We start from the raw sequence: 12,345 nt of genomic DNA on the forward strand, positions 1-12,345 counted from the left end.
AATGCCATGGGCTGTCCCATAGTTCCATTCGCATATAAGCCTGACTGAAAAATAAATAAATACCTATAGTTCTATGTTAATAACAAAACCACTCTACAAGAATAGCATCAGGATAAAGTTTTCCTTTGTAATAAGACTGTGATGATAAATCAAATCAATTAATTCCAGGTCTGGTTTTTGGATGAATTGCATCATCTAATGCTGAATTTACTCTTATGAATATTATAAATACCATCAGCTAATCATTTTTATTTTCCTTTCTGTAATTTCTTATTAGCTTTAAAAATGCTACTTTGGCTAATAAAAACTCAAATTTACATTAATTCTTTAGACAAGGAACCCAAGAACAGTGAGAAACCGATTATAGGCAACTGGCTGCCTAAAATTATTTAACCAGCGGGTGTTTTATACCATATCCTTCTCACATAATTTATTAATTTGAGAGTTCCTCTGGTTTCAGAGAGGAGAAAAAATTAATTTCTGAGCAAAATATATATTTTTAACCTTTTTTATTATCTCTATTATTCTGTTACGAAAGTGTTGCTTCCTAATCCACTTTTATGACTGACTATTCATTTCGACAGGTGAAGTTGTTCATACAACACCATGAAATTGTTAATAATGTAGGAAGCAAATGTACTGCTTTCTAAAATAATGCTGACCTACTTTTAGTCTGTGCTGCAAATATTATAGAAGAACTGCAATATAATGAGCTACAGTGAAACAATGTGTAAGAGAATATTGAACTCCAAAAAAATGAACCATGCTGTAAAGCCCCTAAGGAAAAACAAATATAAAATGATCTAATAAGGCAGGTCCTGGTCTGCTCTTGCAGAACCCCAATGGAGCTGTGTACAGGTACACGGGTCTGTCCACATGGATTCATCTGCAGGGTCAGGGCCTTAGAAGCTCAGTTGCCTGGCTACTTTTGAGACCTTTGGAATTTGAGACTTAAAGAACAGGAGAAGATTTTTTTTTTTTAATTATTTTCTTTTGGAATTTTCTCTACTGATTCCATTTTAAAATGGACACACTCTAAACAAAGTCATCACCTATAGCCTGAAATGCACAAAATAACCCCTGCTATGAATCAAAAGAAAGTGTAATTAAGGACATTAAAAGAACTATGCTTTCCTATGTCTCCACTAAATATTATCTTCACTTTTTGAAGGAGAATGGGATGCTTAATGTGGACATGCCAGTATCCTGAATGTACTCCTAGCTACCTGCTACACCAGTAGCAGTGTCAAGCAATAGCACAGAAATGAAAGGCTTGGTTGTGCTTATGGGATTCAGTGGCTTCTTTCCAGATCTATCCAGCTATTAGTTTAGGATCTGTCCAAGCACTAAATAAATTTTCTGATAATAACTAAACTTTGAAGGAAAGGGATATGTAAACCAGGCAGGTAGGGTGTAAAATATGAACTAAGATACAATGCTGGTCTAAAAAAGTAATACTGTACCTTTAACAACAGCTCTATGACTTCAGTGTGAACAAGACCATGAACTGGCTCTCCATTGATATGAGTGATCAGATCCCCAGCCTTTAGGCCTGCTTGATAAGCTGGGCTTCCTTCTTCGACATTCTGAAGGTTAGGGAAAAAGAGAAGAGTTCTTTGAACAAAGCAGGCTCATGGTAATCCGTTTTAATGAATTAATTATCGTCACACAAACTTTTGAATTTCAAACAGTAAACTACATTGAAATGGCCTTATGGCTTATTGTGATATCAGAAAAAGGAATTCAGACAGTCCATTCCATCTTTAAGTATTCATTTGTGTCCAAGTTTTACAGCTCACGTTGGTGCAAAACCCACTGAAATCTTTCCACTGACTTCAATGGGCTTTGGATCAGGCCCACTATTCCCGGCATGAGATGAAAAAAAAAGTGAGTGATTTTGGTATGGACAGTGCAACATCAAAGCACTGACTCCAAATGGTCAGATATAGAAACTTTGTGAAGAGGATGCTGCTGCATCAGTACTGTGGCTATTTTCAAAGTTAAATATTGCAGTAATTTAAAATAAAGCCTCAAACTACAAGTGTCATCCAAATTAAAAACTGCCTGCAAAATTGCATTAAAAAATCTTTGAGTTAATTAATTTTTTTACAATAAAGAAATCCATTTCCAAGCCAATGAATGAATGGCAATGAATCAAGAGCAACCAATCCTTTGGCCTAGTTCAGTAGTGACCAGAAGAGAATATATAACCCAAGAATAATTATTTAGTAAATCAGTTTAATCTTTTTTCCTATTCATAAGATGTCCCATGAACAGGTAATAAAATCCACAGATTAATTCATTCTTCAAAATGATTTGCATACTTCTACAGTAAATATTCTTCTTTAAATTATCCTAATTGTGACTATTATAATCAACTATACAACTTGTGCTTTGACAGACACTTAATTCAACTAGTTATATAAATTAATTACATATGTAATTAACTTATGTAACTAATACATCTTAAGCAACTAACATACACAAATAAATTGCCAACACAGCATGAATTTTGAATTGTATACTGAATTGTCATAAACACAATTCATTTAGCAATTCACACACTGTTGATTCAGTATAGAACTCATCCAGCCAGAGAACAAAATCAATATCATGTGGCTTATGAAACTAACCAACACAGCACCAATTGCAAAATTTATCACTAAATATATAGTTTGAAAATCATTTGAATATTCAAACATTCTAATTAAATGGTGGCCCTTTGCACAAGGACAAATGTCACCCTAAGAAAATAATTTGCCAGATTGCCACCCTTTAAATAATGACTGCATACAAGTGGACACCCTATCTGTGAGATATAATCTAATACTGTTTGAAAAGGCTCATAACTGCAAATATATCAGCTTCAAACTTATGTTTTGAGAGATGTTGAGGAAAATTTTATTCTTACCCAAACAATATGGTGCACGGTGTAGATATCACTGTCACCCACATAGACCCTGATTGCTCGGATGGTGAAGCCATACTTTTTTCCTGAACTGTGAATTAATATAGGTTGATGAAGGGTTGCAGAAGCAATTGAGGAATCGCGGCTAGGGGAGGAATCTCTGGAGGATGAAAGATCTGAAGAAAGGGAATGTGGGGACATAGGACTTCCCAAAGGAGAAACACCAAACACATCTGGAACAGATGAACTTCCTGTTAGAGCACATTCTGATTTTACACAAACACACACAGATCAAAACAATGACCGTTTTAACCTTAGTAAACTGGATAAAGATTTATAGCATAAAAAGCAATTTATTTAATGATGCCTGAATTGTAAAGAACACAAAACTTCACTTTCATGGTCAACATTAAAATGACACTGGGGAGATAAGGTATTTTCAAAATATTTAAAAACTCTATATTTTATTAAGTCTTTATAACTCCTCATCAGAAGCTTGAAATGACAATCTACTCTTGGAACAGATTTTTTTCTTCACCACATGCACTGTTTTGTTACTCACCTGCTCCTCTAATTCTCAAGGTGTAAACTGTTTTGTTTTTCCAAACAAAGTCTTTGATCAACTTTTCCATTTAAAGAAAAAGCAGTCTCAAATCTATTTCCCAAAAAACAGACACAGAAGGAATGCCGTGAACTTTTCTAGTAAATATATCACACAGACTTGTAGGCCCCAAAATAATGGAACTATCCATTAGCAAAAAAGACAGTTTTCATGTAGCTGGATTTCGGGTAACTCTTCTGATAATCCCAATTTAAATTTTGTAATGAATTCTGTAATCAAAACCATTAATTTTAGTTCCTACTTAAAAGGATAACTTGACATTGTCACTGCAAACCACTATTACTTTTGACCTGCTAGTTTAATTAAGGGCACATATTTATGTTTGCTGGTATAGCAATGATGTTTAGGGGTGCACATTTTTGACAACAGTTCTATGCTGACAATAGTCCTAGTGTAGATGCAGTTATACTGGGATAAAAGTGCTTTTGCCGGCATAGATTATTTCGCGCGTGAACTTGTACAACCTTGAAAAACCACCCTTTTGCCAATATAAACTGCATCCAAACCAGGAGGATTTTGATTTATAGATACATTGACAAAAATTTTAAGTACATTATGCCTAAACTCTGCTTACAGTGTTATTTCATAGAGCCATATCCAATTTAAAATAAAAGAAAAGCTTGGTTTAATGCTTTTGAATAGTAACAGATCAACCTGCACCATCTTTGAACTATTAAACCCCTTTTGTGACAGGGGTTACAGCATGTCCAACATACAACTACAGTGCAACTGGATTCAAAGCATTGAGTGCTAACTGGATGTGTAAACTACCCGGTCATCTGCCTCTCAGCCTGCTGTAACATGGGAAACAAAGACAAGTCCATTTTGGACTCAAGAAATCTTGTATTTAGATCATGTTCCACATAGATTATGCACAAGTCACAAAATTTCATACTAATAGATTTATTTCTACCTCCTGGAATCATGAGGGACAGAGCACTGGCAGACAGGGACTTTGTGACTTTTCCAGATATTTTCTTTTTCTCTGTGCTTTCTAATCGCTGACGAGCCATATGAGAAGCAGGTTCACTGGATGGCTTTGAGGAATTATCTGTACTGTCCACACTCTCGTTTCTTCCGTTTATCTGATCTAAGTGCTCTGAAAAACTGCCAACTGTACAAAGAAGAAGGGATAAACACATTGAGGGAAACTGGGGGTCAGGAGGAGGAAAACAATACAATCGCAAGGTGGGAATATGTATTTTAGTCCACAAGTTCACACAATATTAGAGGTAAAATAAAAACAACTGCAAAGAATTACAGGTTTCACAAAGGTTAACAGGGTAAGGTGAAGTAATAGTAGCTGACATGGTTTTACATCATTTACGTAATTAAAATGTAAATAAAATCTGCAGCATGTTGGTAGCACAGACAGGTGACACACATTTTCTAGGACTTAACTGTGCACTTATTCTGTATGTAGAATTCCCACTAAGGTCAATGGGAGATGTGAGTGTGCGTTTACTGCAGCATCCAGCCCTATCAGCTCTTCTAACAATAAAAGAAAACAACCCTTGTGAAAGCATTAAAGTACCAAGGAGGATTTCCTTTCTAAGTTTTGGGTGTTTGGGGAGGGGGGTGATTTCTGTGCCCAGTACCACAAACATAATATGGGGAGTATGATCATTGGTCATTTAAGACTCAGAAGCACAATGATGTACTTTGTTATTTATTATAAAATGATACCAGACACTACTGATTGTGGAAGGAGGAGAACACCACTTAAAATAATAAAAATGGAGAAAAACCTTACACCAGCTGATCTACCTCCAAAGACCTGTTGAAATGTACAGTGATGGATGCAGGAGAGTTCTGTGACCTTACAGGATGGGCACATAGAAAAGCTCAGCCATTTTATTTAAGCAGATAGCAATAAGAACCCAGCAATTTCACAGATCAAAGAACATCCCTGCTGCTGGCACTTTGTAGAGCAAATAAAAACACATTCTCTAATTTAACTGACATTTGCATACCTTTAAGTTACATACATACATACATACATACATACACACACACACACAAAACCCCAAGCAAACAGCTTGAATTATGCCTAGTACTGGTCTGTATATTGCCACCAACCACACACACACAACCTTATTTTAACTTCTATGATCTAGAACTCCTGAACCTGCATTACAAGGAAAAGGAGCTGGTAAACGAAAGTTCATACCAAGTAAGAAAACCTGAGTAGAACAGAGCTGAAGCAGCTAAAGAGAAATATATGGAGGAAAAACTGATTTTCAGCAGTTAAGTAGTAGTAGTAATTTGTTGTGGATAGTTTAATTGCATGTAGACGGAATTGCATGTAGATTGGAGAGACTCAAGCAAAGAGCTAAGGGAGTGGTGGAGAAGTCGCGGCAGCAGGATATACAGTACACTCAAGGATTTTGGTGACAAATAGAAGGAGGGAGATAAGTTAAAGTAGTTAAAGGGGTAGATGGGTGGGAGGGGATCTACCAGCCTTCTCTGTCCCCTGCAGTATAATAAGTTAAGATCCTTACCTGATAGTGTTGAGCTGCTGATGGTACTTGCTGGAGTGGTGACCTCAAGCTCATCTTGAGCAGCCTCCTCATTTAAAGAAGCAGCCTTTTCTTGCTCCTCCCGGGATCCTCCTGTGCAGGTGGTTTCAACTTGATCCCCCTCAGATGATATGGCCAATTTTGGAAGCAAACCTGAACTGTGCCGCAGCCTGGTACTTTCCGTATCAGAGGAGTTGGATGTAGATAGCTGTTGCCTGAATTTAAAAACAGCATTTACACAAATTGTATTTAATGATACTTTTTAAGTGAAGACCAATCATAGTGGCTACAAAGCTATCACTAATGGCTGTTAACCTGAATTTGAACTCTCTTTGACAGTTGTTTCTACTTACAGTTCAGAATATTCTGAACTCCAGCTTAAAGATTCCACAGATGGCAACGTCACATTTTTTGTTTTGTCTCCTGTATCTTCCTTTTCTTCACCTTGATTCCGAGTTATTCGATCAATGCTACTAAAAACCTATTACAGAAAAAAACTGTATCATTAACACACATTTGATACAAAGAGATTTTCAGGAAAACACATCTAATGCTGGGCTCTGGATGCACTAAATGCTTATGCAGTGTCCTGGAGTTTAAAAGGACTGAGATGGTTTAGGTTTAAATTCTAGGAGTTTGTGTTCTTGAAATGCTTTTCAATTTTATTTTCTTGGTTCCTCAGCTACAGGGTCATGAATAACATCTTTTAGTTATGAATCCATCAGCTTTCTCTCACCACTTCACTGTGTGAACTCCAAGTTTGCAAACAAAATCCATAAATGCCCTTGGGCTTTTAGGTCATAGGATCAATGCACATTCTTAGATGACTTCTTAACTATAAAGTCAATCAAAAAGAACAACCACCCAAGCTAATGATTCAATGGCCACCAATCTTGGGTGGGAAGCAGAAAAATGAATTGGAATTGACTGCGAAGATGAGAATAAATTACTTGGATAAAAGATTTAGAAAAAAAAAATTCTGGTCATAAAAAGTCAGTTGTTCAGCTGACAAACTGAATACAGAGACTGTCAGCTGTGTGTCATACAGCCTCTAAGCCACAGCTAGAGCTACAAACAATGACATACTGGCAAGTTTTAAGATATCAAGCTACTCTTGTAGGTTCACTCCTTACAAAAAGGATAAAAAACACTCTAAAGAGGAGATTAAGAACTCTGAATCATTCCTCCCTCTTTGAATCGGGTTCATGCTGCTAAGTCAGGACAGAGTTCACATACCAGGATAGCAAGACCTGCAATGAGACTACTGCCCCCAGTCTCTGTAGTATAGGGGAGTGCTATTATGGAGTGTACATTTATGAAAATATAAACCAGGATGAATGGATTAGAAATGCAAGTTTTCCTTTCCTTCATTGGCTTTGGATTTTAAATATTTTTGGGGAAAAAACACCAGTATCTGAAGAAGGTGCCCAGTAAATATCTATTAATGAAAGCTTTTGAAACTCAATGCTGACTACCATTTAGGATAAAAAGCCCATTATATAAAACATTCGATTCTCTAACCATTTATCGCCTGCTGTTTTTCTTACAAAAAATCTCCAAAGTCTGTCTGCTTTTCAACTGCTAACTTTTGTCCGCGTCCTAATTATCTTTCATTTGACTAGTGCAATCTCCTCTTTGAATTCCCAAGTTTGCCCCCTGTTCAGGCCATCCAAAATGTGCCACAAAAATCTATATAACTCACAAAACAAAAATTGTGGAACAAGATGTTCTAACCATTCCCCATCAATCATTGGATACCACTTTCTATTACATTCTCTAGAGTTTTAGTATTTTCACAAATGTCTTATTAAATTTTGATTTGAACCCTACTGGTTTCATCCCTATTAAATTCCACAGGATTAGTCAATAGGGGAATTACGTACCACATACACACATTGCTGGCCCTTTTAAAACCCCACAAAAGTCACTGAGTTTATATGTAAACAAACATATACAAATACTTTACTTACTTTTGAAAATCTATGTGAACATGAGGAAAACTGCCTTATTTCCAGATTAAAGTCTTCATCATTTGTGTCATCCTCTTCTTCAGTTTCCATATGGTGATATTTCTCAGAACGAGCTACAAACAAGGGGAAAAAATGATTGAAACTTATCATGAAGCATCAGACTCCCAGGCTTAATGTTAATTAAAAGGGTAACTTTATTTTTAAAAATAAGTTTTCCTGAAATGTCAGACTGGCAGTCAGATGCTGCAGCTTCCACTGGTTCTAACAAACAGTATTTTCAACCCATGCTGAGGAAAAGTAAAAATCAAAGACAATTATTACATAAATTCCCAAAAAATTCAAACATATTTTTGTACAATACATACTGTCAAAATAACTTGTGTCATCCTCAGATTCCAGCTGTGGAATGAATTCTGCTTTCTGTCTCAGCAGACTATTCCAGTCTAAGCTACGAAAGAACTGGTGTTGCTTTACTTCATATGCACCACCTGGGGGAGCCAGAGAAAAACATGTGGGTGATTTCTAAACAAAAATACTTCAGTTAATTCAGAGCTAACTCCTTGGTAAAAGAAAATGCTAATTAGCATGGAGAGGTACAATCACCATTTCAGACTGGCATGTCGAAGTCTAGCCACTAGCTGCATAATCATGGATAAATATACTTCTTCAGCATCTTTTTGTTCAGTGAGATATCTGTGCTACTGTATTGGCATTGCTATTGTTCTGTGAGCATTTCCATCAAAAACTTGTTTTTTAGGAGTTTAATTACTATATATCAAATACATATTAGGCTGAAACCTGAGACTCAGTGTTGTTAGCCAAGATATAAATCTCTTCAATACAAAAGTGTATTTAGCAGCACTTTGGAACAAGTAGAGGATTGTTTTGATTTTAGTATCCATTTATTTTAATAAGGTTCATCATTAAGAATTCTGTTTGATATTTATGGGATGGTAATATGCAGTTTCATTGGAATATCTCTATAATTTAACTTTCTATGGATTAATCTGCCCTTATTATAAAGTGCTTAAAATATTTAAATAAATTAATCTATTTCTGATCAAAACCAGCCATAAAACCTCCATGGATTAAATGGGGTTTGTGCCTTTTCTCATGGTAACCTACTGACCACCATATCATAAAAATGATTTTGAAAACTACCGGTAAATGAAAAAGTGACAGAAAGCTCTTACACAACCTTCTTTACAACAAAGGGTAACTATCAGAAGTGCTGCAACCGGTTAGAGAGTCAAAAGAATCAATCACTTTAGCAATTTTGAAACAAGCACATCACATTAAAAAACGCAATCTAAAACACACAAGTGAAAAATAACCAGGAATTAATGAGCAACTTTTCTTTTTTCAGTTCATCATTTATTACAGTCTGTAAACTTTTTTGGTTTATGATTTCGTTGAGAATTTGAGCAGTATGATGTGAAATAGTGAAACCTTAGGGAATAATGAAAGTATCATTTTACAGGCTCACCAGCATTAATGCATGCAATGCTGTTAAAACCAAGTAAAATCCTGACACATTTGTTCGATTCGCAGTATTATGCTGTATACTATACACACAAATCCTGATATTGCTGTACAGTAACATTATGGCAAGGTGTAATATTCTTGCAACCTAGAATATCTTCCTAAGAAAATAACAGACACTATTCTTTTTAAAGTAATTGAAAAGAGGGGTACTAATACTGGGAAATGTTATAGCTGTAGAATTTGGACAACACAGATTACTTTACTATGTTGGTTACCTTTGTCTCATCTAAAATCATCTATCATACCAAGAAAGTTTACAAAAGCTAACAAATCTAGCATACAGTATTTACCTACACATGCTTCTAGGCTCAAGAATGGCCTTCAACAGGCATTTTAACCAAATTATGGCTTGTTCTTACTGGCAGAAAAAAAAATTAGGAGAAACAGTTTTTAAAAAGTTTGTCTTGAACGTGTCTTTTTTCTAATATACTGGGGCTTCAAAAGATTCCCCTCCTTCCAGTGTTTTTGGCAGGAGACAGGGCTCTCTAAACAGGATCTAGCAAGCTGACTGTGAAAAACGGGGTCTGCAGGAAGTGTACACAGTGTATGCTTGTTTGAGTCAGGGACGGGGAAGAGAGACAGAAGAAACAACACAATTCCAGCTTGTTGTTAGTTAAGGAAGGGTGTCTGTCTATTTTTAAAAAGAGTGGTGATTTGGATTCTCGATCTGGTTTCTAAAGAGGAAGTTTAGCCCAAAACACTGTTTCATGGAAAGTTAAAAAAAATCTAAAATAAATAAAATAATAAAAACAAAACAAGTCTAATGGCAAGAAACTAGTCCAGATAGTCCAAAAAGGAAAATGCAACAGTGGAAGCTGTTTTTTTTTTTTTTTTAATTGCAATGGCAAGAATACAATGATTTAACTCCAACACTGATCTTGAAGCTATGTGATTATTTTGTGCCACATTTTAGTATTAATACAATGTTCCTCTTATATTTCTGTTATTTTTCCTTCTTTTATGGAAGTGCTTCAGAAAATCTATTCATTTCCTTACAATCTGACCAAGCCACTCCAGTCTCCTGAGTAAATATGCAATTATATATTTTCATGGAGCATTATTCAGCCAGCTAAATATGTATTATATACACAAGGCTGTCATTTGAAATGTGTGGCAGAGCAGTATTTTCCAGTGCCCCTATGGGACCCATCACATTGCAGCCGCTGTTTTTGTGAGCTGTTTTTGACACTTTAGAAGTTTTGCTTTAGTTTTTTTAATACCCCTCTGAGCTTCAAAGTGCCTGCCGGATTCCCCTTCTCAGATTCTCAACTCTTAAGAGACCAAGAACAGTTGAAGAAATAAACTAGTAAATAAATTGAGCAGATGTTACATTTGGAGGCACTGACCATTACCGCACGAGAGTGTGTGTGTGTAGGGGTGTGCGTGCGTGTTGGGGGAGGGGACAGAGCCTCTACTAGTGCTCAGTCATAGAATAGCAGCTTTGGCACGAACACTACATGTACTATGAAGGATCAGGCGATAAAGCGACAGGGTCTACAATTAATATATTTAAAAAAACCTTCCACCAAGTGCTGAGCTAGTTCTGGCTCTTCAGACATTTGCTTACAGCAATGCCCTATGTATGGGGTGTACAAAGCTGTGCTGCCTCAGGAGAAGCCCTGGGAGGGAACTGTGATTACCACCTTGCTCCGTGTGATATGGAGGAGAGAAGAGAGTAATTTGATATAGCTCTCTCCTGGATGTTGCATACTGTACGCTAACAAGTGCATTGGAGGTGGGCAAGGGTGGGGGGGAGAGTTGGAACCAAAGTTCTGCTCACTCCCTGCCCACCTATTTGAGGCCATTGGCATGCGGCCTCTCCTCCTGCTCCCACTTCACCTCTCTCCACATCACCACCCAAGGTCTGGGGAACTGTAATGTGGCCACAAAGGCACTGCTGATGGATCACCCCACCTGGCTGTCTTAGGGCCGGTCAGAATATTGTCCTTACTATTCAATTAAAAAGGACAGTCCATATTTTAAAATTATCTCTGTAAAAATGCACATCACTGAACATTTTAAAACTCTGGACAATGGACCCAACCTCTGCAATAATTTTGTGACTCCTGCCCCTCCCCCAAACTTACAATTCCCAAAATAAGTCCATATGTAGATGAGCTAACAAACACACACAGATTTTAATATGGACTGCTGCATTATGGGCCTATGCAGGTCTATCTGCAGTTGACTTCACATATCAGCCTCTTTACCTAGATTGGCTTGGGAGTGGCACTGATTAGAGAGAGAACGCCCACAGCACAGCAGGCAGCAGCTTATCTTCATAGATTCTAAGAGGAGATGGGATCATTGTGGTCATCTAGTCTGACCTCCTATACAGCCATAAAACTTCCCCAAAATAATTCCTAGAGCAGATCTTTTTAGAAAAATATCCCATCTTGATTTTAAAATTGTCAGTGATGGAGAATTCACCACTGCTCTCCATTTATTTCCTTAACTTCTCACGCTTTTAGTTTTATTCTTTTTCGTACTAAGGCAGTAGCACTGAATAAGAGTAATAAGACAGTTCATGATGCAATCTCAGGCAGTTATTTTTGAGTAATTAGTTCAAGTAGCAATCATATGCTCTGAAGCCGGTGGGGGTTCATTGGCCAGGTCATGGTATTTGTGGCACACAAAGTGGCTCTTGTATGTCGATTCACTGCTCTCTATTTCTGTAATTAAGTTATTTAACAGTCTGCATTTTCACGAGCTTAACAATTCCATGCACTAGACAGATTGTCTTCAAGAGAAGTTGATCTTTTATTTATTGAAACAAGATAA

The 12,345-nt window shown here is 36.7% G+C and overlaps 1 protein-coding gene across 5 annotated transcripts in view; it reads right to left on the bottom strand.

Moving 5' to 3' along the window:
* Window positions 1-12,345, bottom strand: part of MAST4 (microtubule associated serine/threonine kinase family member 4) — a 414,954-nt gene that overhangs the window by 11,747 nt on the left and 390,862 nt on the right. For all 5 annotated transcript variants that reach the window (XM_054032193.1, XM_054032192.1, XM_054032196.1 and 2 more), the window contains 7 exons: window positions 8,385-8,507; window positions 8,020-8,132; window positions 6,403-6,530; window positions 6,032-6,264; window positions 4,444-4,644; window positions 2,912-3,141; window positions 1,464-1,586 (listed from right to left, as the gene is read on the bottom strand). In XM_054032193.1, coding sequence (XP_053888168.1) covers window positions 1,464-1,586; window positions 2,912-3,141; window positions 4,444-4,644; window positions 6,032-6,264; window positions 6,403-6,530; window positions 8,020-8,132; window positions 8,385-8,507 — 1,151 coding nt within the window. The remainder of the gene's footprint in view (window positions 1-1,463; window positions 1,587-2,911; window positions 3,142-4,443; window positions 4,645-6,031; window positions 6,265-6,402; window positions 6,531-8,019; window positions 8,133-8,384; window positions 8,508-12,345) is intronic.

The sequence above is a fragment of the Malaclemys terrapin genome, chromosome 6 (genome assembly GCF_027887155.1).
Source record: "Malaclemys terrapin pileata isolate rMalTer1 chromosome 6, rMalTer1.hap1, whole genome shotgun sequence".
Taxonomy (NCBI): domain Eukaryota; kingdom Metazoa; phylum Chordata; order Testudines; family Emydidae; genus Malaclemys; species Malaclemys terrapin.